The following is a 25,398-nucleotide window of genomic DNA, read 5'->3' on the forward strand; positions in this document are numbered from 1 at the left end:
GCTAGTTAGATTGGGGCAAGTTAAGGAAACCAATGTACCTCCCAAAAGGGTCGTGACTGAATTCGAAGCAGAAGAATTTCTGAGGAAGATTAAGGCTAGTGAGTATTCAGTTGTGGATCAGTTGAAAAAGACCAATGCTCAAATTCCTATTCTCTCTTTGCTTTTGAGTTCAGATATGCACAGAAATGCACTGTTGAAGATCTTGAATGAAGCATATGTCCCAAGCGAAACAACTAGTGAGGCGTTAGCTGGGATGATTGAGCGCGTACTTGACAGCCATCGAATCAGCTTCGATAATGAAGAACTGCCGCCAGAAGGATGTATGCATAACAAAGCGCTCTATATAACTGGTTGCTACATCGTTCCTCCATTTTTTGAACTGCTATTGTTGCTTTATTGTTTTTTTTTTTTTCACTGTCTTATGTTACTGGACGTTCTTGTTTAAGAATAATGGACTTCTTTTTTTTATCTTTTTGTTGACTTCTCCTGCTAACTCCACCTTGTGTGATATGATTTCCATGTCTCTGTTTTAATTTAGTGCCATATCTAGCAGGTGTTTATATGCATTTTAATTACTTTTAATCCCAACCGGAGTTCATCACCGGTGGGTAGTGCCGCTACGATATTCTGCTCCGTCCTTCTCGCTGAATTGTGACTATGTTTTTTTTTTTTTTTTGGATTTGTTGATGAAAGATTGTAAGTGAAGTTCGCCGGCGGTGGCAGCGAGGGTGGCGGTTGGCGGCTGAAAGAGAAGTGGAGGAGAGTAGGAGAAGAGAGAGGAAAAAATGTTTTAGGTTTTAGAAGAGAGGGAAAAAATCTGAGTGTTCAAGTGTTGTGTGTGTGTGTCCAATAATTAAATTAACCCCACCATTTTTTTATAATGCAAAATGGTCCCTGTTTTGTCCAAAGAATAGAAGATTGCACCCTTTTGTCTCCTCAATGCTTATCTTAATCCCTTTTAAAAAAAATAATTACTCCGATTTTCTTTGCACTGTCAGACTGTACTAAAATATAGTTAACTAATGCATGTATAAATAATAACGCAAGTATAAAATATAAACATTAATGTCTATGATATGAAAATGTATTGCTATAAAATTAAGAAACAATTATTAATTGCACAAAAATGGTAGTATTACGCTGTACATGTGCAAAATAATGATTCTTGAAAAATGACAATAAATTGAGAAAATTCCTAAAATAAGGATAATCATCAATAAATTGTTGAAAAAATGTAAAAATGTGTAAAAATGTATTTCGTGCTCTTTAACAAATCAGGGCCCCCCAAAATGTTAATTTTAAGCACGTCGAGCCAAAATTAGGTGTCAACAACTGTCAAGTGTCGTAACATGTTTGTGGCTAAAGTATTGATTGATGGGGGTTCTGGACTCAACATCTGTCCATTAGCAAGTCTGAAGAAGATCGGATATAATGTTAGTGAGCTCAAGACCAGTGATATGAATATTCGAGCATTTGATGGGGCTCAAAGGCGCCCTATTGGGGAAATAGAGTTGAAAGTGTTGATTGGCCCTGTTGAATTCATTATGGATTTTCAAGTACTTGATATTTCCACGACATACAACATGTTGTTAGGTAGACCGTGGATCCATTTGGCTGGGGCCGTACCATCTACTTTGCACCAAACTGTCAAATTCGAGTGGGATCAGCAACAAATATGTATACATGGAGAAGGGGACACGTCTTTCTATCTAGAGCAATCCACCCCATTCATCGAGGCAGAAGGATGGTTCGACGGAGCAGCTTACCATGCTTGGGAGGTTGTGAATGTCACTAAAGAGAGTGAAGTGTGTCAAACTCAAGAATTTAAAAGATCATGCGCCGCAATTATGGTTGCAAAAGAAATGGTGATAAATGGGTACCTACCTGGCTTTGGGCTAGGGAAAACACTAAATGGGCGGGTTGAGCCAGTCGTTCTCCCTACGCAACAATTTACATTCGGTTTGGGATATGAGCCAACTGAGGAAGAAGTGAAGAAAGCACGAAAGAATAAAAGGAAGGAGATTGCATTGCCAAAACCTATTCCTACCATTGATCAAACTTTCTCAAAACCTTCAGATCTGATTGTTGAAGTTGCCTATGATGATATCGTGGAGGGAGTCAAGAACCTGTTCGTGGAAGATGAAAATGATCATGCTGCGATAATCAAAGACTTTGCTGAAATATTGACTTTATAGGCTGCTGAGCCAGGACCTGAGTTGCAAAATTGAACTTCTATCTTAGCCCCGGTTCGCCGGGAGTTTCAGTATTTTAAGTTTAAATTTCCTTTTGTAGTAGGCCGGAGGCATCAACTAGAACATTTAGTTCCTTTTGTCATGTTGCCTCTATGTTTTGTTACGGCCTTTTTAAATTAAGATTCTGTCATTTTGTTTGTAACGAACTACGTTTGGCCTGACTTCCTGTTGGATACGTAGGCAGCCCATATCGGGTTCGGCCACTCTTTTCAAATTATTTCAACGTTTTTGTTGTATGGTTGGAACTACGTTTGGCCTGACTTCCTGTTGGATACGTAGGCAGCCCACATCGGGTTCGGCCACTTTTTCAAAATATTTCAGTGTTTTTGTTGTATGAGTGGAACTACGTACGGCCTGATTTCCTTTTGGATACGTAGGCAACCCACATAGGGTTCGGCCCCTTTATTAAAAAACAAAACAAACTCAAAAATCTTTATGTTCATCACGAACTACGTCTGGCCTGATTCCTTTGGGGATACGTAGGCAACCCGAGGCGGGTTCGGCCCTTCTATTTTAAAATTTTTTAATATCTTCGATTTGTCCAAACATTTTGGTTCCTATAAAATATATAAAAAAAAAAAATTTGGTCTTCCCACCGTTTAAATTCATGTGTCTTAATATCTTGAAACTGGGACCAATTTTTTGAAATCGGTCAAATCACTTTAAAAAAAAAAAAAAAAAATTCATTACAACTTTCTCACCTTTCGATTGTTTAGAATCAAGTGTCTCCAGGACTTGAAACTGGGACAAAATTTTGAAGTCGGTCAAATCACTTTCAAAAACTTTCATTATAAGTTCTTGCTTTTCAATTGTCCAGAATCAAGCATCTCCAGGATTGAAACTGGGACAAATTTTTAGAAATGGCATAAAAGTTGCCTTAAATATTTAACCATTTTTTAATAAAAATCTATCCATATTTCTAAAATGCAAATAAATTCAAAAATCAAGTCATTTTACAGATTAGAGCCACTAAGTATTGTCTTTCAAAATCATCCAAATCTCATTACTTTTATTTTTCAAAATACATTTTGTATAACTGAAACTCCCCGGCAAAGCAAGATATGTGGTGAGATATCGAAGAACGTGGACGCGACCGAGACAAAAGTCAATTCAAGGGCCAAGTTTCCCGACATGCACAAGTCAACCAATTTTCTTTTAAACTCACAATTTTTCTTTGTTGAGACAGGTCCAATTAACATGAACACGGTGCATGTATTAAATTATGGGCGTGATCAAAAAGTTAACTTTCTTCAAAATGCAAATACTCTTCAGCGTGGATGCAAAGGTAGCTTATGCCGAACGGTGGGCGTCGTTCCACTCATCACGAAATTTCAATTGCAACAGTGGACACAAGTTCATCTTTTCAACCATGGGTTGTAAGTATAATTCTTTTAGACCCAGCTATTGATTCTTATCACTAACAGTTGTTTTAGCTCGTGACATTCATCGATGGATCGAATACATATAATCATGGACACTGACCTTGATCACCTGTTATTGGTTAGAATTCCTCAATTTCGTCATCACTTCATACATGTTCAAATCATTATCAAATTCTTTTAGAATGAAGTATGTTAATAAGATAACAAGATCGAAATATTGCATCGTATATCAAATTGTGGGGGTTAATTATATATTTAACTTCCGTCACAATGGGACATGGAGTAAGATGTGGATATCTTTTTACGATATTATCTCTAAAGTGGACGTGGATTTACATTTACATTGTGGATGCGAGCATGGAAGTGGAAATAGAATTATATTACAAAAAAAAAAAAAAAAAAAAATATACATATAATTGTAGAAAGTGGATACAGATTTATGTTTTCGAAAGTAAAAGTGAATTTATTTTTGCGCCGTATATTGCAGACGTGAAAGTAGATGTAAATTTACTGTTGTACCGTATAATACGGACGTCAAAGTCGACGTGGATTTATATTTTGTACCGTGAAATGCGGACGTAGATTTATATTTTGAACTGTGAAAGTGGACTTGGATTTATTTTTCTGCAACCTGAAAGTGGATATGGATTTACATTTTTTTTTTTTTTTTTTTTTTGCACCATGGGAAGTGGACATGATATTAGGCACCCACCTTAAAATGCGGGTATTTCAAAATTTAATTTAGGCACCCACCTTAGAATACGGGTATGTCAATTTTCAATTTTAGGCGCCCACCTTAGAATGCGGGTATTTCAAAATTCAAATTAGGCACCCACCTTAGAATGCGGGTATTTCAATGTTCAAATTAGGCACCCACCTTAGAATGCGGGTATTTCAATGTTCAAATTAGGCACCCACCTTAGAATGCGGGTATTTCAAAATTTAATTTAGGCACCCACCTTAGAATGCGGGTATGTCAATTTCAATCCAGGCACCCACCTTAGAATGCGGGTATTTCAATGTTCAATTTAGGCACCCACCTTAGAATGCGGGTATTTCAATGTTCAAATTAGGCACCCACCTTAGGATGCGGGTATTTCAAAATTTAATTTAGGCACCCACCTTAGAATGCGGGTATGTCAATTTCAATCCAGGCACCCACCTTAGAATGCGGGTATTTCAATGTTCAATTCAGGCACCCACCTTAGAATGCGGGTATTTCAATGTTCAAATTAGGCACCCACCTCCGAATGCGGGTATGTCAATTTTCAATTTAGGCACCCACCTTAGAATGCGGGTATGTCAATTTCAATCCAGGCACCCACCTTAGAATGCGGGTATTTCAATGTTCAATTTAGGCACCCACCTTAGAATGCGGGTATTTCAATGTTCAAATTAGGCACCCACCTTAGGATGCGGGTATGTCAATTTCAATCCAGGCACCCACCTTAGAATGCGGGTATTTCAATGTTCAATTCAGGCACCCACCTTAGAATGCGGGTATTTCAATGTTCAAATTAGGCACCCACCTCCGAATGCGGGTATGTCAATTTTCAATTTAGGCACCCACCTTAGAATGCGGGTATTTCAATGTTCAGTTCAGGCACCCACCTCCGAATGCGGGTATCTTATATTTCAAGTTCAGGCACCCACCTCCGAATGCGGGTATCTTATATTTCAGTTCAGGCACCCACCTCCGAATGCGGGTATCTTATATTTCAAGTTCAGGCGCCCACCTCCGAATGCGGGTATCTTATATTTCAAGTTCAGGCGCCCACCTCCGAATGCGGGTATCTTATATTTCAAGTTCAGGCACCCACCTCCGAATGCGGGTATCTTATATTTCAAGTTCAGGCGCCCACCTCCGAATGCGGGTATCTTATATTTCAGTTCGGGCATCACCTCCGAATGTGGATTCAACTTTCGAAGCAGGGGTTGCAAGTGTAACTTCTCCAACCCTGCCTTATTTACATATATTTCTTTATTGCTAACATCCGTTTTTAGCTGATGGCTTTTGACAATATCAAAGTTGGCATCACACATCAAATCGTGGAACTTTCTCTTCGGCAGCGAACTGGGGCAATTTGTCGGGAAGGATAATCAGACTTCCCGACACGGGTCAAAGATCTACCTCGAACACTCGTCTCTAATTACAAGTATTCTCTTGCGTTTCAGCAATTCAATTTTCAGGATTCTCAAGTTTCTATCACAATACCCAGTGTTATCATAATTCAGCACTAAGACAATATTTTGCAAGTTTCGCGCCAATTGGGGTTCAAGTGTCGTAATTGTCCCAGAACTACACTCGACCTGATTCTCGTATAGCCCGAGATATGTAGGCAACTCAGAGACCGGAGTCCGGTCATAATCCTCTCAAGTTTCCTTTAGCCGGGACAAAATAGGCTACTGAGTCAACGTCTTTGCCCGACAACTCTTTTCATCATTACCGGGCAAAGAGGGACAAGTTGTTGACACCCAATTTTGTCCCGCCTCTCTTCCAAAATACCTATTTATGCTCCTAACATTTTGTGAAAAATTAAAAATATATATATATTATATTTTACTATGATTATTAGCCTTTTATCAAAGCCGGGGTTTCATTATTATATTACAGTTACTAATTATTATTATTATTATTATTATTATTACAGTTCACAATTTTTATCATTTTAGCATTTTACCAGCTTACGCACACACATCGCATTTATCTTTGCATAATTAAACAATAGTATTTATTTCAGTGCGAATTGTCGGAATATTATTGCACGACTAGTACAACGCCACTTTTATCCGAGCATTGAAGATTGCATATTTTGTATTGAGAAATATTTAATACAAGTTATTTAGACAGGTCTTTTATTTAAATTTAGAAGCCAAACTATTCTTTGCACTCGGTCCATATTTTGACTTACCGGACCCCAAATCAAAGTCGGATTAACTCCTAAATATTTTTGGACTAGCCCATATCTCTTATCTCAATTTTTAGAATAATCCGTGTTTCAATTTATTAGTCTATTCTTTTAATACCAGGTCTAAAAATTGACCCAGTCCATAAATGGACCGGGTCTGACCCATTTCAGTGAAAATAAGGGGAACCCTTTTAGGGTTTCCCCTCATTTTCTTTCCCACCTCCGTCCACAGCGCCTCCCTTTCTCTCTTTTCCTCGTCTCCGCCTCCCACTTCCACCGCCTCCTCACCGTCGCCACCCACCTCCATCACTACACCCATACCCCCACTTCACCACCGACATCCCACTCACCATCGACATCCCGCACACCACCCCATCCCCTGTCTCCCCCTGTTCTCCTTCACTTTCCTCTCCCTTTCCTCACTTCCCTCCACGTTACCCCTGACACCCCTCTTTCATCGTCAACCTCCACCACACCCACGTTTCTCCTCTGACACCACCCCACACCACGTTACCACCCACTTCATCTCTGACATCTCCCATACCACTGCCAACTCCCACGTTCCCACTACCCTTTGTTCCCCACGCGTCTTTCTTTTCATTCAACATAACGCAAAAAACAGAGCCTATAAGAGAGGGGGTTTTGAATTTAAAAGGGAGGGATTTTTTTTGGATTCAGGAAATTCCAAAAGAGCCGATTTTCTTTCAGTTCAAGAAATCCTCTGCGAAATATTTTGTTTAGTTGTCACAATATCGCAAAAATATCGAATCAAAATACTCAAACGATTTTTCGTCTGTTCTGTGTTTGTTGCGAATCCGAGTTTCGCAACCTCGAATTTGAAGTGTTTCGAGTGTGAATCGAAGACCCGCACCCACTTCGCTGCACCCGAAGAAGCTTGGTCATCAGTTGTTGCTTTGCTCTTAAAAGAAGCATATTGATGCTAGGAACTGATTCTTACATTCTTGTGATCGAGTTGCAGCCTCGTTCGCTATTTAAATTGATGCTTAAAATGAGTATGTATGTTACATTTGATGCAATAGCTGCATTTATAACTTTTCTGCCTTCTTAGAAGAAACAGATTATTATACTTATCACTGATCTGAGTGAAAACTCCAGGCCTTACACTTGTTTCTGTTTTTTTTTTTTTTTTTCTAATTTCACTTGCGTGCTTACATTGGTTTTCTTTTACCCCTATGACCATGAGTTGCATCCCTATGACTACTTTATTACTTTTCTATATGCTGTGTGACTCTATGTAAGTCTCCCTTTAATTCCCGTTAACGCGTATGTGCGCACTGCTGCTGTTTGCCTACGAATTATGCATATGTATACTCGAAGTACACTTAATGTATATATACATCACTTGTGTGCAATGCATAGTCTGTATTTCAGTTTGTTTTGCTCAAATTTCGTGTGTTTGTTGTAAGTATATTCCAGTTGAAAAATCTGCATATAAATGCATATCGAAGTTGTGCACTTGGATATACATAATATACATAATCAACAGAGTCGTTTTGAATTCATATATTTGTATGCTTAATCTTATTGACCATATACTAATCCCTTTTCTCTCATATCGTTTATGCATGAACCTCATATACGAGTCCGAGGGACTCGTCTTCCGCATTCGCCGATGTTGGGCCAAGGCCCAACGAAACAGCCTCTCCTTTTCGTCCAGCCCTTCTTCTCACAGCAAAAGAAAAATGGGAAACACAAGTTCTGGGCCAAGGCCCAATATGCATGACAACAGCAGCAGTCTCGAATGGGCTGACCCATTTGATATTTATTTCCCTCTTTTATTTTATTTTGTGCACATTAATTTGTATTATGCAACTAACTCTTTGCTTGTTTTGTTTTCTTAATTTAGATAAATCCTAATGAATTAATAGGTTTAGTTTTAGTAATGGGTAGTTTAGTTTAAGGAAAACTAACAATTAGTCCTGTAAGTTTCATTTTCTTCCGTTATATTGAAGTTATTTGAAACATTTATAATATTTAGGATAATTAATTTTTCAATAGGAATCATGTTTTACTATCTTAGGAATTTCAAAACGTCACTAACACGCAAATAGGAACTAAAGAATATTTTGTAGACATCTTAAGGTTTCATCCAAAATTATGCACACTTTAGTCAAATGTAGTTAACGAAACATAATCTCGGGTATTTCTAAAGCGTCAAGCTAATTAATACATAATCGTTAAAATTGTTTCATATAGTTATCAAAAAAAGGGTATGTTACAAATTCGCATTTCTTCTTTCTATGTATAATATTATATGTAAATTTTATTTCAAAGAGCATTATTATTTAAGGTCTTAGCAACATTTTATAAGTTTATTTTGAATGGCATTTGAAATTTCCTTTTATGCAAATCATCACGTTTTCTACAGGTCTCATTCTAAATAGCATTTTTTATTTAAAGTTTTATCAATTTCTATCAATTTTGTTTGAAATGGCATTTGAAAATCTTCTTTCATGCAAATTATTATATTTTCTTTAAATCTTATCTTCAACAACATTCTTATATTTTTCTTAAAAAAAACATTAGCAACATTTCTTAACCTTTTTTTTGTTTTTCTTAAGGTTTAACGTCTTATTTAGCATTAATTAATTAACCTAAGTTTGGTCGGATAACCGTAGTTAACGGATTCTAAAGGATGCCTAACACCTTCCCTTTAGGATAATATAGAGCCCTTACCTAGAATCACACTGGTTAAGCAGACTATTAATTGAGGTTTAGTTTTAACTTTACCTTAGTTAATATTTAGGTGTCCTAATTCACCATTAAATTAATTAGGTGGCGACTCCTTGAAACAAATAAACAGGAATCACCAATACGTCATACTCCCTAAATCAAACCCGGTTAAAATGGGGTGTGACACTGTTCACCACGGACGGTTTTGATACCTTCTGGAGTCTGAAATTTTAATACCTGATGCATAGTCGAGGGAACCGCTCTTACGAGGTGAATCCACGGTTTGCCCAGCAATGCATTGTATCTTATATCCCCATCTCTCATATAAAATTTGGTCTGCTGCGTAGTTCCTGCCATATTGATTGGCAAAGTGATCTCACCCTTCGTCGTTTCGCATGCCATGTTGAATCTGTTGAGGACCCGTATTGCCGGCACGATCTGATCTAGTAGTTCCAGCTGTTCAATGACTCTCCATCGGATGATATTAGCCGAGCTACCTGGATCAATTAGCACACGTTTAATTCTAAACTTATTGACAAGGACAGATATTACCAGTGCGTCATTATGCGGCTGGGCGATACCTTCCATGTCCTTGTCATTGAAGGTGATGGGGCCATCGGGGTTATCATTCCGGATACGTTTTTCCCTTGTTATGGAAATTTTTGTGCGTTTTATAACTGGCCCAATGGGAACGTCAGTTCCTCCTATGATTATGTGTATCACCTGCTGAGGCTCTTCCAGCCTATCCTACTTGTTGGAGTCTAGGTTTTTAAAATGGGTTTTTGCTCGTTCAGCTAGGAATTCTTGAAGATGTCCCAAATTGAACAAACGGGTGACCTCCTCTCTCAGCTGCCGACAATCCTCGGTTCAATGGCCGTGAGTATGATGATACTTACAAACAAGACTTTTATCCTACTTCTCTGGATCAGATTGGATTGGCCTTGGATGTCTTGTTTCTTTGTTTCGGATAACGGTCGCCGCTATGGTTGCTACATAGACGTAAAATTTGTACTCAGATAACCTTGGAGTTTCTCTGTTTCCCGGGGCTCTATTGACAGCATTTCTGTTTATCAAACCACGGCTATTTTGGCTTCGATCATTCCTTCGATCGTTCCTCCCATCATTCTTGCCTGATTCGCTGTTGCGCCCGTTCCCCCTTCGATCGAGTGGGTAAGGCTGGTACCTGTCATATGATGATCTGGAATCCCGATCTACCACTCTCCTCGAGCGATCATTCCCTTTACCGGAATGCCATGATACTGAAGCAGCCCTCAGAATCTTATCATCTTCGACCCTGATCTTCGACTGATACCTGTTGTGTACATCAGCCCAGGCGATCACCGGGTATTCTATCAAGTTTTGTTTTAGCTCCATAGATGTGATCGAGCTCCTTAAATTGAGCCCCTGAGTGAAAGCCTGAACGGCGCAATCGTTAGTAACTGGAGGTAAGTCCATGCAGTCCATTTGAAATCAAGCCACAAAGTCGCGGAGGGTCTCGTCATCTCGTTGCTTAACGTTGAACAAGTCCGATTTTCAAGTTTCGACCTTGATGGCCCCGGCATGGGCCTTAACGAAAGCATCAGCGAGCATGGAAAATGAATCAATTGAGTGCTTGGGAAAGTTATGATACCAAATCATAGCCCCGTTTGACGGAGTCTCCCCAAATTTCTTAAGTAGCACTGATTCCCTTTCGTCATCGGTGAGATCATTACCCTTAATAGCGCACGTATATGCAGTCACATGTTCATTTGGGTCCGTTGTCCCATTGTACTTCGGGATATCGGGCATGCGAAATCTTTTGGGGATTTTCATCGGTGCCGCACTCGGCGGAAATGGCCTTTGAACAATTTTTTTCGAATCTGGTCCCTTCAATACTGGTGAAGCCCCCGGAATCTGATCGACCCTCGAGTTGTAGTTCTCCACCTTCTTGTCATTCGCCTCTATTTTCTTTTCACCGGACTCGACCCGTTTAGTCAATTCTTCGAGCATTCTTATCAATTCGCTGCTTTGCCCGGGGTGGTTCTCGTTACCCCGTGGGACGCGTCTTTCCTCCGTATCCTGGGTCTGTTCTAATGGGGCAATATCAGGCGCCTGACCCCGGTTTTGCAATTGCGCTATGATCTCTTGCTGGGCCTGCAACTGCGCCATAGCCGTGTCTAACTGGTTTTGGAGCTGTTGCAGCATGACTCCATTATTCTCGCCGGCCGGTATGTTGCCCACCGATGATCTAATTTGAACAGGATTAACCGGGGGGGGGGGGGGGGGGCTTGTTGTTTGGTATGTCCCAGTCGTCGTGCTCGTGATGGCTTGGTTCCACTTGGAAGTTGACAGAATGGGCATCCGACATTCTGGTATACCTGAAATCAAACCTTAAAGAACAAGTGAGGAATATCAAGTGTAACCAGAATGTTGTATTGAACCGCCACTAATATCTAGGGCCCCACGGTGGGCGCCAAACTGTTTAACATTAAAATGGAGAACAATTAAATTTATGCTTGACACCAAAGATATGTGGCAGAATTCAATTTGATATTAGATTACATGGGAAACCAATAAGTGAATAAGTAAGCAGATCTGACCAAATGTTAATTAAGTTCGGCCTCGGATATGGAAACCGAGGTCGATACCCTATGCTGAGTATGTACACGATGGATAATGGAAATGAACTCAAGAACAAAAATGGAGGTGAATGCAAGTAATTCTTTTGCTTTTGATATGAACTCTTTCTTTATTTCTGTTGCCAACCCCCGCCCATGGATGAGAACCTCCTTTTTATATAGTAAAGGAGTCCTAACCCTAATACAATTCTAAAACAAAGGAAAGAAATCTGGCGACAGCTGTTGCCGAGATCAGCGCCGAAATATCCGGTTGAGGGCGGATATTTCGGTCTTCTTCTTGTGGCAGTTAACCGCCCTTCCTATAACGCTTGGTCCCCAACCGAATTCGACGTCTCCTTCTCGATGACCTGGTCGGGTCGTACCCGAGCACAACCATAACATCGGGAAACCGAGCATGTATGTATCCTCGGATTTACCCGTATACACCTTTATCAATAAAATATACTTAAACCTGATGATTTTATGATACTTAAACATGATAATATTTGACAAACAGTACTAATAATACTTAAACTACTCCCAAAATCTTGTCTTGTTGTTTTCTTTTCACACTTATATAAACACACCGGCAGAAACAAAGACGAAAGAAAACAAAAACAAAAGGTTTTTATAGTGCATTAATATTGGGGGTAAGTGCACATATAGCCGCTTGGAGCACCACTGTAAAAAAATAACTGAAAATTTGTATAGTGACCTTAGAATCAACTCCAGACCTACGATTACGAAATTGAAGTTGAAAATTGAGTCAAACTTCAGATATACGGATGTGAAGTCAGGCTTCTCAAAGTCTAACTTCAAGCCCAACTTTATACTCGTATATCTAATTTCGAGCGGGTCATTGGCGCAAATACCTTATTTTGGGCTGGTCTTTAATTTTTGTCCTTCATAGCTGATTGTTTTAAATTTTATCCCTTAGGGGTCGTTTGGTAGCTTGACTCATTAGTCCCGGGATTATAATCCCGGGACTAATTTATCCCATCTATTGGGATTATTTTATACCATCTAAAAGATGGTATAAAATAATCCCAGTATAAGTGGGTTAAGAAGGTATAAGCTGGGATATCCCAGCACTAATTTTTATACCATGTTTGGTACAAGGTATAAATTTATCCATTTATCCCATCTATTGGATTATTTTATACTATCTAAAAGATGGTATAAAATAATCCCAGTATAAGTGGGTTAAGAAGGTATAAGCTGGGATATCCCAGCACTAATTTTTGTACCATGTTTGGTACAAGGATAAATTTATACTTTGTACCAAATATGGTACAAAAATTAGTGCTGGAATATCTCAGCTTATACCTTAAACCAAACGACCCCTCAGTGCTTTAAGCCAATTAATTAGGACGAAAATAGCACTGAACACGTTGTACCTTCTTCGTCCTTTCATTCTTTACATTAGCCGCCACCAGGCATATCTAATGGGGATTTCTTTCAATCGTTTAGAGCAGATTAAAACACAATAACTGGAAAATAAAAGGATCTTTTGTTTATTAAATAAAGTGAAAGATACTGTCCGTGCTCCATAAATCTTTTGCTCTCAAAAGCTAGAAAATAGCACATAAATCTGTCCAATGCTAGATTATTAAGATTTCTTATTTTTTCTATTGCTTTTCTGTTTCTTTTAACTGCTATCATTATTAAGCTTTCTTTAGATGGCTAAAGAAATTAGGGTACTTGGATAATGGAAGATAGAAGAGAACAATAATGAACCTGAAATTTTCCTTGTAAATAACGCAAACTTAGATCGATGATTATTCAATTTATTTTCTCATATAAGAAATCGACTTGTTTTGCCCGGAGGTAAAACTTCCCATCATTTACACTTATAAATTTTGCCTAATAAGTCAAACTTAGCTTGATAAGTATTCAATTTATTTTCTTATTTAAAAATTAACTAGTTTTGTCTCAAGGCAAAGCTGCCCATTATATACACTTACAATGTTAAGCAAATTTACCTTGATGATTATTCAGTTTCTTTTTTATTAAAAAATTAACTAGTTTTGCCTTGAGACAAAACTTCCCATTATATACACTTACAAGTTTTGCTTAATAAGACAAACTTAGCTCAATTTCTTTTTTGAATTTAAAAATTAACTAGTTTTGCCTCGAGGCAAGTTATGCCTTAAGGCATAGTTTCTATATAGAAGTTATGCCTTAAGGCATAACTATACCCCTTTGTCCGGCATAACTTTTGCCTTAGGCATAACTTAGAACTACATAAGTTATACCTTAGGCTTAACTTGGAACTACAGCATAAATAATAAAGCCTAACTTTCGTGAAATCTGGCCTTGCGAAATATTTTATTTTTGACTGAGCAGGGGTTTGAACCCAGAACCTCAAGGTATTTTTGGCCACTTTTTAGGCGAAGGATAAAAATTAAAGACCAGTGTGTTTGAAGGACAATTCGCGCAAAAAAAAAATGTACAAGGGGTCATTTGCACAAATGGCCTTATTCGGGGGTGGTCTTTAATTTTTGCCCTTCGACACTTTAAGTGGCCGAAATACCCCTGAGATTCTAGGTTCGAACCCCAGCAGAGTATTAAAAAAAAATCACAAGGAAAAACTTCATAGCAAATCAGGTCTATTCGAGCAAAAGTTACATCTGTAGATTCCTAGCAAAGTAAAATAAATAAATTGTAAGGCAAGTTATGCCTTAAGGCATAGTTTCTATATAGAAGTTACGTCTCAAGGCAAAACTTTACGCCTTGTCCGGCATAAATTTTGCCTTAGGCATAACTTAGAACTAAAGAAGTTATGCCTTGTAAGGCCTAACTTGGAACTATAGCATATTTTCGCGAAATCTTGCCTTGCAAAATTATTTATTTTTACCGAGCCGGGGTTCCAACCTAGAACCTATTTTCGGCCACTTTTTTAGGCGAAGACAAAAAATTAAAGACCAACAATTTAAGGGGAAAAAAAATTAAAGACCAGCGCGTTTAAAAGGCAATCCGTGCAAAAAAATGTACAAGTTTTGCCCAATAAGACAAATGTAGCTTAATGATTATTCAAATTATTTTTTTATATATAAATTCAACTAGTTTTGCCTTGGGGCAAAACTTCCCATTATATACACTTACAAGTTTCGCCCAATAACAAACTTGGCTTCATGATTATTCAATTTATTTTTTATATAAAAATTCAACTAGTTATGCCTTAAGGCAAAACTTCCCGTTATATACACTTATAAGGTTTGCCGAATTATGATGATTAGTCAATTCTTTTTTTATTTAAAAATTAACTAGATTTGCCTAATAAGACTCTTTTTCCAGGACATACCAAAAAGGATAGTAAAATACTTAAACTGGGACGGAGGGAGTATTAATCAATAAAACGACTACACTTACAGGTTTTTGAATTGTCAACTAACTTAAAATAGAAATAGATTCTCTTTTCGGGACAGGCCAAAAAGGAGAGCAAAATACTTAAATTCGGACGGAAGGAGTATTAATCATTAAAACAATAGAAAAAAGCACTTATTTCTTACCAAAAAACACTAAAATGTAGGGAAAAAAATAGGTTCAAAATATCACCAGCAATGGTCAAATAAGCACAGGTGAAAACTACTAAGTTTGACACCCAGAATTCAGAATGACTATTTGATAAGCAACTTAAGAATAAAGCAAGAAACACATAGAATAATATATTCCTTCTTAAATACAAAAATATTAAAAATAGCTAGTTTCCAAAGAAGAATACAAAAAACAGCAGAGACACCAAAAATTGAAACACGCTTGAAAATTTAATTAGCAGCAAAAGAATGAAATAGTTACCAAGAGGAGAAGAATTAAGCCATGGTTGAAAAATGAAAAAATGAAGCAGAGAACTGCGCATAACAAATTCAACATCACCTGACGGGAGAAAATCGAGCAGAAAATAAAATAGTAGATAACCAATGCGGGTAAGGATGAAGAAAAAAAATGAAATTGTGTTTTTAGGTTGGAGGACATGTTGATCAGAAAAGATTCATTAATAAAAGGAAGGGCAAAAGTTAATGACCAGCCAGTTTGAAGGGCAGAAATTAAAGGCCAGCTCATTTGAAGGGTAAACCGTGCAATTTTTTTTTATTTGGAACTTCAATTTAAAAATGTCCACAAGTCAAATGTTACTTTCAAGTAAAAGGTTAAATACACCTTCTAGTGAATGCAATTAAACACGCAAAAGAATAAACGAAAGAGGAGCAACAACACAGGTCAGAAGTTTTTCAATAATGACTATAAGTTAAATATTTTGAGAAAAATAAATACAACTTAAATAAACACATATAGAATTTGCTATCGGAAGTAAATACGACATAGTACTGGTCTTCGGATAAAGTTCACAAATAGCCATTTTTAAAAACCATAATTTGAAAAATAGACGCATTCAAAAGTGGTTGAAACTAGGGCCGGGCATAAACACCGAAAACCGAAAAATAGGACTGAATCGAATCGAACTTCACAAAACCGAAACCCAAAGAACCGAACCGAACTAGTTTGGTTCGGTGTTCGGTGTCCACCTTCAAAAAATCAAAACCGAAATAGCTGAACCTAAGTTTGATAAAATCGAACCGAAGAACCGAACGCGCACCGAAATTTAATACATTGCCCAAAAAAATTAAAGTAGTCCAGACCCATTAAGCTTAAGCCCAAAAAAAAAAACAATTGTAACAAACCCTCTTTTGCTTTTGTACCCCTAATTTTTCACTTCAGTTGAGAAAATCAAATATTCTTAACAAAGGAATGTGATTACGATGTGTCTTTAGGATTAATGTATGTTCTTTATGTGTTTTCTTAGTTATTCTTACCAGAGGCGGATCCAGAATTTAAATTTTATGGGTTCCATCTTAAGATTTTTAGCATTGAACCCATTATATTTTTAAAGTTAGGGGTTCATATATACTATTTATTGCAATTTTAATAATGTTTTACACATAAATTTAAGCTCCGCATAAAAGTTTGGGGTCCGGTTGAACCCCTACCTTGTAGGCTAGATACGCCTCTGATTATTACTGTATGTATATAACACTTAGTAATCCTATATCATGGTTATGGTTTTCTGTTCTTGTGTATCCTGTTTGTTTGATTTTAATTTCGATTTATCAGTTTTATGTGTTATTGCTTTTGAGAATATGAATTAGTGTAAATGGAATCTCTTCTAATATCATATCAAAAAAACCGACTTCAAAAAATCGAAATCGAACTAAACCGAACTTCAAAAAACCGAAACCGAATGAACCGAACGGAACAAGTTTGGTTCGATGTCCACCTTCAAAAAACCGAAACCGAAATAGCCGAACTGAAGAACCGAACGCTCACCCCTAGTTGAAACTAGCATTTTCAAGGGAATAAAATTTGGATAAAAATGCCCCAAACTTAAAAAGGCAGAAGACCAACTTTTGCAGCTTTTCTGCCTTTTTCAAACTCCAGAATAGTATCTTGGAGTTTCAATTTATAGAAGTTCAAACTCGAACATTTTTTTTCCTGAACTATTGCATTTTTTCATGAACTCCAACATTAATTCCAATATTTCTTCATCAACTCCAGTAAATATTTTCCTAAATCTTGCATTTTTTTCATTAACTTCAGCATTTTCCCCCCTAAATTCCAGTATTTTCTTATGAACTCCAGTCGAATATGCTGGAGTAATTCTGCTGAAGGTTTTCCGTGTTTTAACTAACCCTCTGTTTGGATGGTTGTTTCCCGTGGTTCATTAATGTACTGTATGGTATGGTACAGTATGGTGTTGTATTGTATTGTACTGTATTAATGAACATAATGTTTGGATAGACTATATTGTTTGGATAGACTATATCGTTTGTTGTGGTTTAATAACATTTGTATTGTTTAGTTTGACTGTATGGTACTGTATAATAACTTATAAGTTTACTAAAATACCCTTAACTCTTAATTAGAAATTAGTTTATATATATTAATAAAACTCAGGTAAAGAATAAAATGGGAACTTTAAAAAATAAGTAGGTATTGGGTGGGGGTGGTGGAGGGGTGGGTGGTGTGAGGTGGGTGGTTGTGGGATGAGGGTGGGTGGTAGGTGGGGTTGATTGGTTATGTGGATGGGGTTAGGTGGTGGTGAGGGGTAATGGGTGAGGATGGTGGAGGGGTGGGTGGTTTGAGGTGGGTGGTTGTGGGATGAGGGTGGGTGGTCGGGTGGGGGTGAGTTGTTGTGGGGTGGGGTTGGGCAGTGGTGAGGGGTAGTGGGTGGTGGTTGGGGTGGTGGGGGTGGGTAGCAGAGGAGTGGGGTAGTGTAACACCTCGTAACTTCGGACGAAAGTTTGACTCATAAGATGATAATATAATGGAACCAATATGAGGGTTATAGGAAGTGTTTTGAAAACCAATTAAGTCATAAGAAATGTCTTTGGGCAAAGAAAAGTTGGAAGCCACTCTACGGGGCATGTTTGCAAGTGAGTTTATGGAAGGTCTTACTTCCAACGACCATAACCCCTCTATTAATTTGGATTTTGGGAAAACTTCCTTGATGAAAGTTGTAGCCCCTTGAAATAGCTTTCCAACGGTATATTATGGGCCTCAAACGGACATCTGTGCAAAGAGTTATGCCCATTATACGATAGACTGTCCGAGCAGAAAATTTTGACGGACCATTTGACGGTCCGTAGAACATTTTGACGGTCCGTAAAACAATTATACGGTCCGTCAAATGGTCACAGAAAACCATATTTTGCTGGGCAGTTTTACGGTTCATTTTGACGGTCCGTAAAACAATTATACGGCCCGTCAAATTGACTCAGGCCAACGTAAAATGGTCACAGAAACCCAATTTTTGCTGGGTAGTTTTACGGACCATTTTGACGGTCCGTCAAACAGTTTGACGGTCCGTAAAAATGGGAGTAGAATTGCCCGATGGGTCAAATTATAAGATGTTAATAAGAGACCCAAACTCATTTTTTTCATTCCCATTTCTCCTACACGACTCAAGGGTTCTCTAGAGCCATCCAAACACTTCATATGCAAGAATCCAAGTGAAACTAAAGATCCACTTCATCAATCCACAAAACTAAGTGTGAGAAACACATCAAATCCATTCAAGTCAAGAAATTCCATGGAAGGTGGAACTAGGGTTTTGTTCAAGTGAAGCATTTCAACTCAAGGCTTATTCCTACAATAACTAAGGTAAGTTTTATGATGTTTCATGATGATTAAAGTGTTGATAAGTTCTTGGGAGAATAGTAAATGGATTTGATAAAGATAATTATATGAACTATGCTAGAGTTTTTGGATTGTTGACTTGGGATTGTTGTATTCATATGGGTGATGAAGAATGATGTTAATTACATCTAATTAAGATTGTAGAATCACCTAGAAGTAATAGAATTGGAATTAGGTGAAGAAATCACCATTGATGGAGACTGTGGAGCTTCATGCCCACTAAGTGTTTGATAAAATGCTTAGATGACCAAAGCATGAATATTATTGCTAATATAGAATCCCTTTGACTTGTATTGATATAGATCAAAGTTGAAAGGGGTGACGAACATTGTATTACGCTCAAAGGCTGGAATCAAGGTATGTGAGGCTAACTATCTACGTTAGGGAATATTCATGATTCTCCCTACGCCTCATTCTTCATACTTGTCCGCAATTTGACTCAGAATATAGTTTAGCCCTAGTTTCATGATATGATATAGAACTGTTATCTTCTAGGGTTGCAGTTACAGAATTCGTTCATGGTTGTCACTTTGAACATCATGAACTCAGCACGTAATCTTTATAGACTAATTCATTGTTATCACATGAGTCTTAGTCAGCGTATAACCAGTTATTTGCATAAGTCCTATAATCAGAAACAATTATCATGCTATCAGCTATAGTCAGTCTCAGTCATGTAAATTGTTAATGTTGAACACCTGTATCTGTATTTTTGGGCCCTAGGCCACAGTTTATGCATACGTATTGCTTGGGCCAGAGGCCACAGTTTTTGTGCACATTATTTGGGCCCCAGGCCATAGTTATATTTACAGTTTTACAGGTGATTCTTCATCCAGAACAGGGAGTACTTCAGTGTAACACCCCTCATCTCGGAGCTGAGTTAAGCTTAAATCATTAAAGTTCTAGTGAGTTGATAGGCCTATTTCGGGCAGTGATAACTCCTTGATCCGTTATGAATATGGAAGAACTTCCTTGATGGAAGTTGTAGCCCTATTAAATAGATTTCTAACGGTATATTATGGGGATTAAACGGACATCTGTGCAAAGAGTTATGCCCATTTTACTGAAGCCTGTACGCTGGAAAATCTGTCTGCGTTACGGTGACGAGTTATGGACCGTAACTCGTGTTACGGGCCGTAACAGTGAGCCGTAACACAGACGAAATTTCCAGAACCTCACTGGAAATTTTCATCAAGCTACGGTCCGTCTTTCGTGTTACGGGCCGTACCTTGTGTTACGGACCGTAGCAGTGGACCGTAACATGGGGAAAATTTCCAGAAACTTTCTGGAAATTTTCAAAATTTTCAACAAGGTACGACGCCAAGTTACGGTCCGTCCCTTGTGTTACGGGACCGTAACATGGGCGTGTTTTGGTCCGCAGTTGAGTTTCGGGTCACCTGACTTCGGGAGGCCATAACCCCATCGTAAGTTGAGAATTTGGGGAAAACTCAAAGAATGAAAGTTGTAGATAATTGAAATACCTTTCCAACCATAGGTTGTGGGTTCGCAGGCGACGTCGGGATAGGGAGATATGGACGTTTTAAGACAGAACAGTCCCGACCCATTTTCAAGTTGGGTCAACCCACTTCCCCTTGGTATTTAAGGGAAAGGAAACCCTGGAAGCCTCATTTCTTCTCCAAAATTCAGATTTTAGAGAGAGAAAGTGAGAGAGAAGGGAAACTAGAGAGATAAAGTAGAGAATCAACCAAGTTTAAGGCCCCGAATCCCAAAGCTCGTGAAGGATAAAGTGTAGTACAAATTGTTGCCGTCATTTTAAGCCAAAGATCGGACTTGGGGGTGTTGATTTCGTGGTGACTACCCAAAAGGTAATATTTCTACTCCCCAATCACTTATAGTTATGAATTGATGAATTCTTGGGAGTATAATAATTGGGTTGGTTGAGGATGATTATATGAACTATGCTAGAATTGTTGGATTGTTGTATTCATATGGTTGATGAAAAAAAATGATATTAATTACATCTAATGGAGATTGTAGAATTAGCTAGAAGTAAAAGGATGGGGATTTGGTGAAGAAAACACCATTAATGAGGGTTATAAAGCTTCATGCTTACTAAGTGTTCGATAAAATGCTTAGATGAACAAAACATGGATATGGTTGCTAATATAGAATTCCTATGACTTGTATTGCTATAGATTGAAGTTGAAGGGATTGAAAGACATTGTAATACGCTCAAAAGCGGGAGGTTAAGGTATGTAGAACTTTCATCCACATGTGGGAACCTCTACGTTCTTCCCCATGATCCGTTTCGTAAAACCTATGAAGTTCAAATCCTAGGGCATTAAACCCAACATATTGGTAGCCCGTGATTATGTATGTATGTACATGAATTTACGTATATATATGTTCGTCATTGTGTTCCTAACTTTCCATTACGGACATTAGGAATCCTAGCTTAATCCATGAATCATGAATTCTTTCTCATGTGTTCTTATTATGTTCATATGAAACTGCACGAGTTATTTTACAAGTTATAAACATGTTTTCAAGTAAACTACAAAAATATGATTTTGAACTATTGTATTTCTCATAAATCAAGAATATGTTTACAAGCTATTTCATGAAACCATGTTTACAAGTTATTTCGTGAAATCATTATTCCAAGACAAGTACAAGTAAATTCACGAAATTCATGGGCTTCTTAGCCAACTATATTATGTTCATGTTTTGGGAGTTGCACGAATTACCGAGAAGGCTCAGATAGCCTAAAACTATGTAGCCACCATAGGACAAGGATCGCTCCGCCCAGTTAGGACGATACCTTAATTTCACACTGAATGGTTCCATCAGGTACGTTATTACCTTATACCCTGGCAAGGTATAGAGGCTCTGCTGGTCCGGCGAGGTACCAGACTCCATGTATCCACGTGGTGATATCATGTTGTCGGTTTATGAAATGCTCTCCCTACTTATCATGTTTTACTCATGTTATATATGTATAAGTACTCATGCTCATGTTCATGTTCATGTCCAAGTTTTCAGTTTCAGCTCTTATCATGTTATTCCATGTTCCATGTTGTCTCTTCCGGTTGCTTTACATACCAGTACATTCAATGTGCTGACGTCCACTTTTATTGCCCGGGGGCCTGTATTTCACGATGCAGGTACGGATTTACAGGACGACGCTTCTGATCATTAGGATTTGCTCGTACCAGTTTATTGGTGAGCCCCACCTCATTCGGGGTTTAAACATTGTATCTCTCTATTTAGTTTTGCATGTAAAGGTATGCTGGGGGCCTTGTCCCAGTAATTATGTTTTCCAGTCAGACTCATGATAGAGGTTTCATAGACTAGACAAGTCAGTTATGTCATGCCAAACATTTGGAGTCGTATAGCCATTTTGGCTCACTCATGTTTAACAAGTATTTTATTAAGTATTATGACTCATTACGTTTTATAAAGGCTCATCATGCATTCACGTTATATTTCCGCTCATGTATGCCTCGTGATAGTTCAGCAAGCCATGTGGTTCGCTCGGTCACATGCAGTCAGGCACCGAGTGTCGTGTTACGTCCAGGCCATGGTTCGGGGCGTGACATTCAGCTTCTTGCTTTCCTATTTAACTCAGTTTCAGTTCCAGTATTTTATTGCTTCAGTTGCTTTACATACCAGTACAATTCAAATGTACTGATGTCCCTTTTTATTGCTTGGGGGCCTGCATCTCGCGATGCAGGTAACGATACACAGGTTGACGACTCAGCTAATTAGGAGTGCACGTATCAGCTACTGGTGAGCCCCACATTCCTTCGGGGCGTTGTCAGCTATCCAGTTATTTCAATTTATAGACAGCTCAATCATTCAGTACTCTTAGAGGCTTCATAGACACAGTTCAGACAGTCAGATATTTATTATGTTAGCCTTGTTGGCAGTTGTTCAATCGTTTTGGTTTAGCCATGTTGGCTACTGTCAGATATATTTCAGATTGTCTAAGTATTTCCGCATTATGATTTCAGTCAGACCTTTAGTATATCATCATGTGTTTAGTTGTTTCCACATTCAGTTACGTTTTGATATATCATGTTGATTCAGTCAGCCAGTTGGTTCGCTCGGTCACATGCAGGTCAGGTACCGGGTGCCGTGTTACGTCCAGGCCCAGGTTCGGGGCGTGACAGGTAGTTGGCGTGGGGGTGGGTGGTAGAGCGGGGTGGGGTGGAGGGTGGGGTGGGGTGAGTGGTAGGGTGGGGTGGATAGTGGAGGGTGGGGTATAATTGAGAAATGAAATATGTAACCACGGAAAAATCACCAAATCCGTGGTTACAAAAATTGGGACTTTTCATGATTATATAATCATGGGATGAACCACGGGTTTACAACACCATACCACGTAATTTTAAGAACAATGAAAACAAACATAGTTTCGTAGAAAACCATACATTAATGAACCACGGGAAACCACCATCCAAATTCCAAATTTTGTATTTGCATTAAAATATGATTATTATTTAATTACAAACTCTGGCTATTCTCCAATTACATGCTCAAAAAATGGCTAATCCACACCATTTTCACTTGATCTTTACTTCCCTCTTTCTATAGGCTCTACGTTATAGTACTTGATTGTTCCTATGTGTCAGTTATTTTTACTCATCATCGCTCTATATGGATGATTTGGATAATGGTAAAACGTAATTCTTTTTTTTTTCTTTTTTCTTTTGCTAACACATAGTTAAAAGGAAAAGAAGAGGAGAACTCAATTGGACAAGATCTAAACTCATACTGCAGCACTTGGAATTGAGGCATTTTGACCTTGGTAGAGAAACCATATTCACTTGCTTGAAAATTCTCTTATTTTGGTATGAACAGATTTTCAGGCCCAAATAGCCCAACATAGATACAAGAGGAAACATAAGCCCAGAGTCAACTGGCATGAAAACCACCACTAAAGCCCAAATCTAAACAGGAGGATGAAAACCTCCATCGACGACCAAATTATGGCCGGTAACAAACTTAGAATCATCTGAAGCCAAAAACAAGACAGCATCAGCTACATTAGAAGCATTTAGAGCCCCATTTTTCAAACAATTGAAAGACTCAAACATTTTCTCTATCTCATCTACACTCATCTTCATTGATTTCTCTAACACAGGTGTTGCCACTGCTGCTGGAGAAACACAATTCACACGTATACCATACTTACCTAATCCCTTACTTGCACACTTCACCAATCCAAGTACCGCATGTTTGGACATTGCATAATCAATTTGCTTAGTCACACCCATCGTGGCTGTCACGCTCCCAGTACAAATTATTTTCCCTTTTACACCACACTCCACCATAGCCTTTCCCGCGTGTTTCACACACGCCACTGATCCGCGTACGTTGATACTAAAAAGGTTGTCTGAAGCATCTAGATTAAATCCTAGGATATCTTGTTCGTGTTCGTGTGTGCTAGCAATTCCAGCATTACTGAACATGATATCTACCCGACCGTAAATCTCCACCGTTGATTTTACCAATGATTGGACTTCTTGTTCATCTGTGACGTCACATTTGATGAAAGTGCAGTGACCCGACCCGATTGATTGTACAACTGATCGACCCTTTTCTTCTTGGATATCAGCAATTACGACCTTAGCCCCATGTTGAACAAAGAGACGTGACGTGGCTTCGCCGATACCACTTGCTCCTCCAGTGATGATGGCAATTTTACCGTCTAATTTTTTACTCTCCATTTTCTTCAAATTTTGGACTCAATTTGAAGGTAAGACTTTAGTACTGGTGTATTTATACAGAAGTTGAGACTACCATTTTCTGGCACGTTGACACATGCAACAAATTGAATAGAAAAATTGACATGTGCAGAGTGGCAACTTCATGAAACTAATGACTATGATTAGGTAAAGGCCAACATCAGTTGAATTTTGCGAGTTGTTGATATTAGCAGAACTGCCCTTAAATTTGTCTGTTCATATGTTGGAATCAATGACAAAGCAGATCCCTTTGCTTATTGTCGCCAGCCACCCTGGCCCGGGGGACCAGGTAGAGACTAAACTTAGGGGGTGTTTGGTATGAAGGAAAGTGTTTTCTATGTAAAATGTTTTTCCTAGAAGATGTGTTCTTGGTAAACAATTTATCCCAAGAACATTTATATGTAACCTAGCAAAACACTAGAGTGGTGGGAGTGGGGTTTGGGTTGGAGGAACGGGGGTGGGGGGTTGTGGGATGGTTATGGAGTGTGGGTTGGGGCGTTGTGTGCGTGGGGACAAGACAATCACTAGTAAAAAGTCTGTATATTCTCATTGATTTTTCACTAACAAGTGGCTATTTTCAATTGAATGTCTGTGGGAAAACATAAAAGTAGTGTTTTTCACATGGAAAAATTAGGAATTTACCCAGTGTTTTAATGAGAACT

At 38.4% G+C, this 25,398-nt stretch overlaps 1 protein-coding gene across 1 annotated transcript; it reads right to left on the reverse strand.

Moving 5' to 3' along the window:
* Window positions 1-23,455: 23,455 nt before the first annotated feature.
* Window positions 23,456-25,186, reverse strand: LOC132632681 (short-chain dehydrogenase reductase 3b-like). Its single transcript, XM_060348719.1, has one exon. The coding sequence runs from the start codon at window positions 24,716-24,718 to the stop codon at window positions 23,939-23,941; it is 780 nt and encodes a 259-aa protein (XP_060204702.1). The 5' UTR covers window positions 24,719-25,186; the 3' UTR covers window positions 23,456-23,938.
* Between the last annotated feature and the right edge of the window lie 212 nt (window positions 25,187-25,398).

Source organism: Lycium barbarum, chromosome 3, assembly GCF_019175385.1.
Source record: "Lycium barbarum isolate Lr01 chromosome 3, ASM1917538v2, whole genome shotgun sequence".
NCBI classification, from domain to species: Eukaryota; Viridiplantae; Streptophyta; class Magnoliopsida; order Solanales; family Solanaceae; genus Lycium; species Lycium barbarum.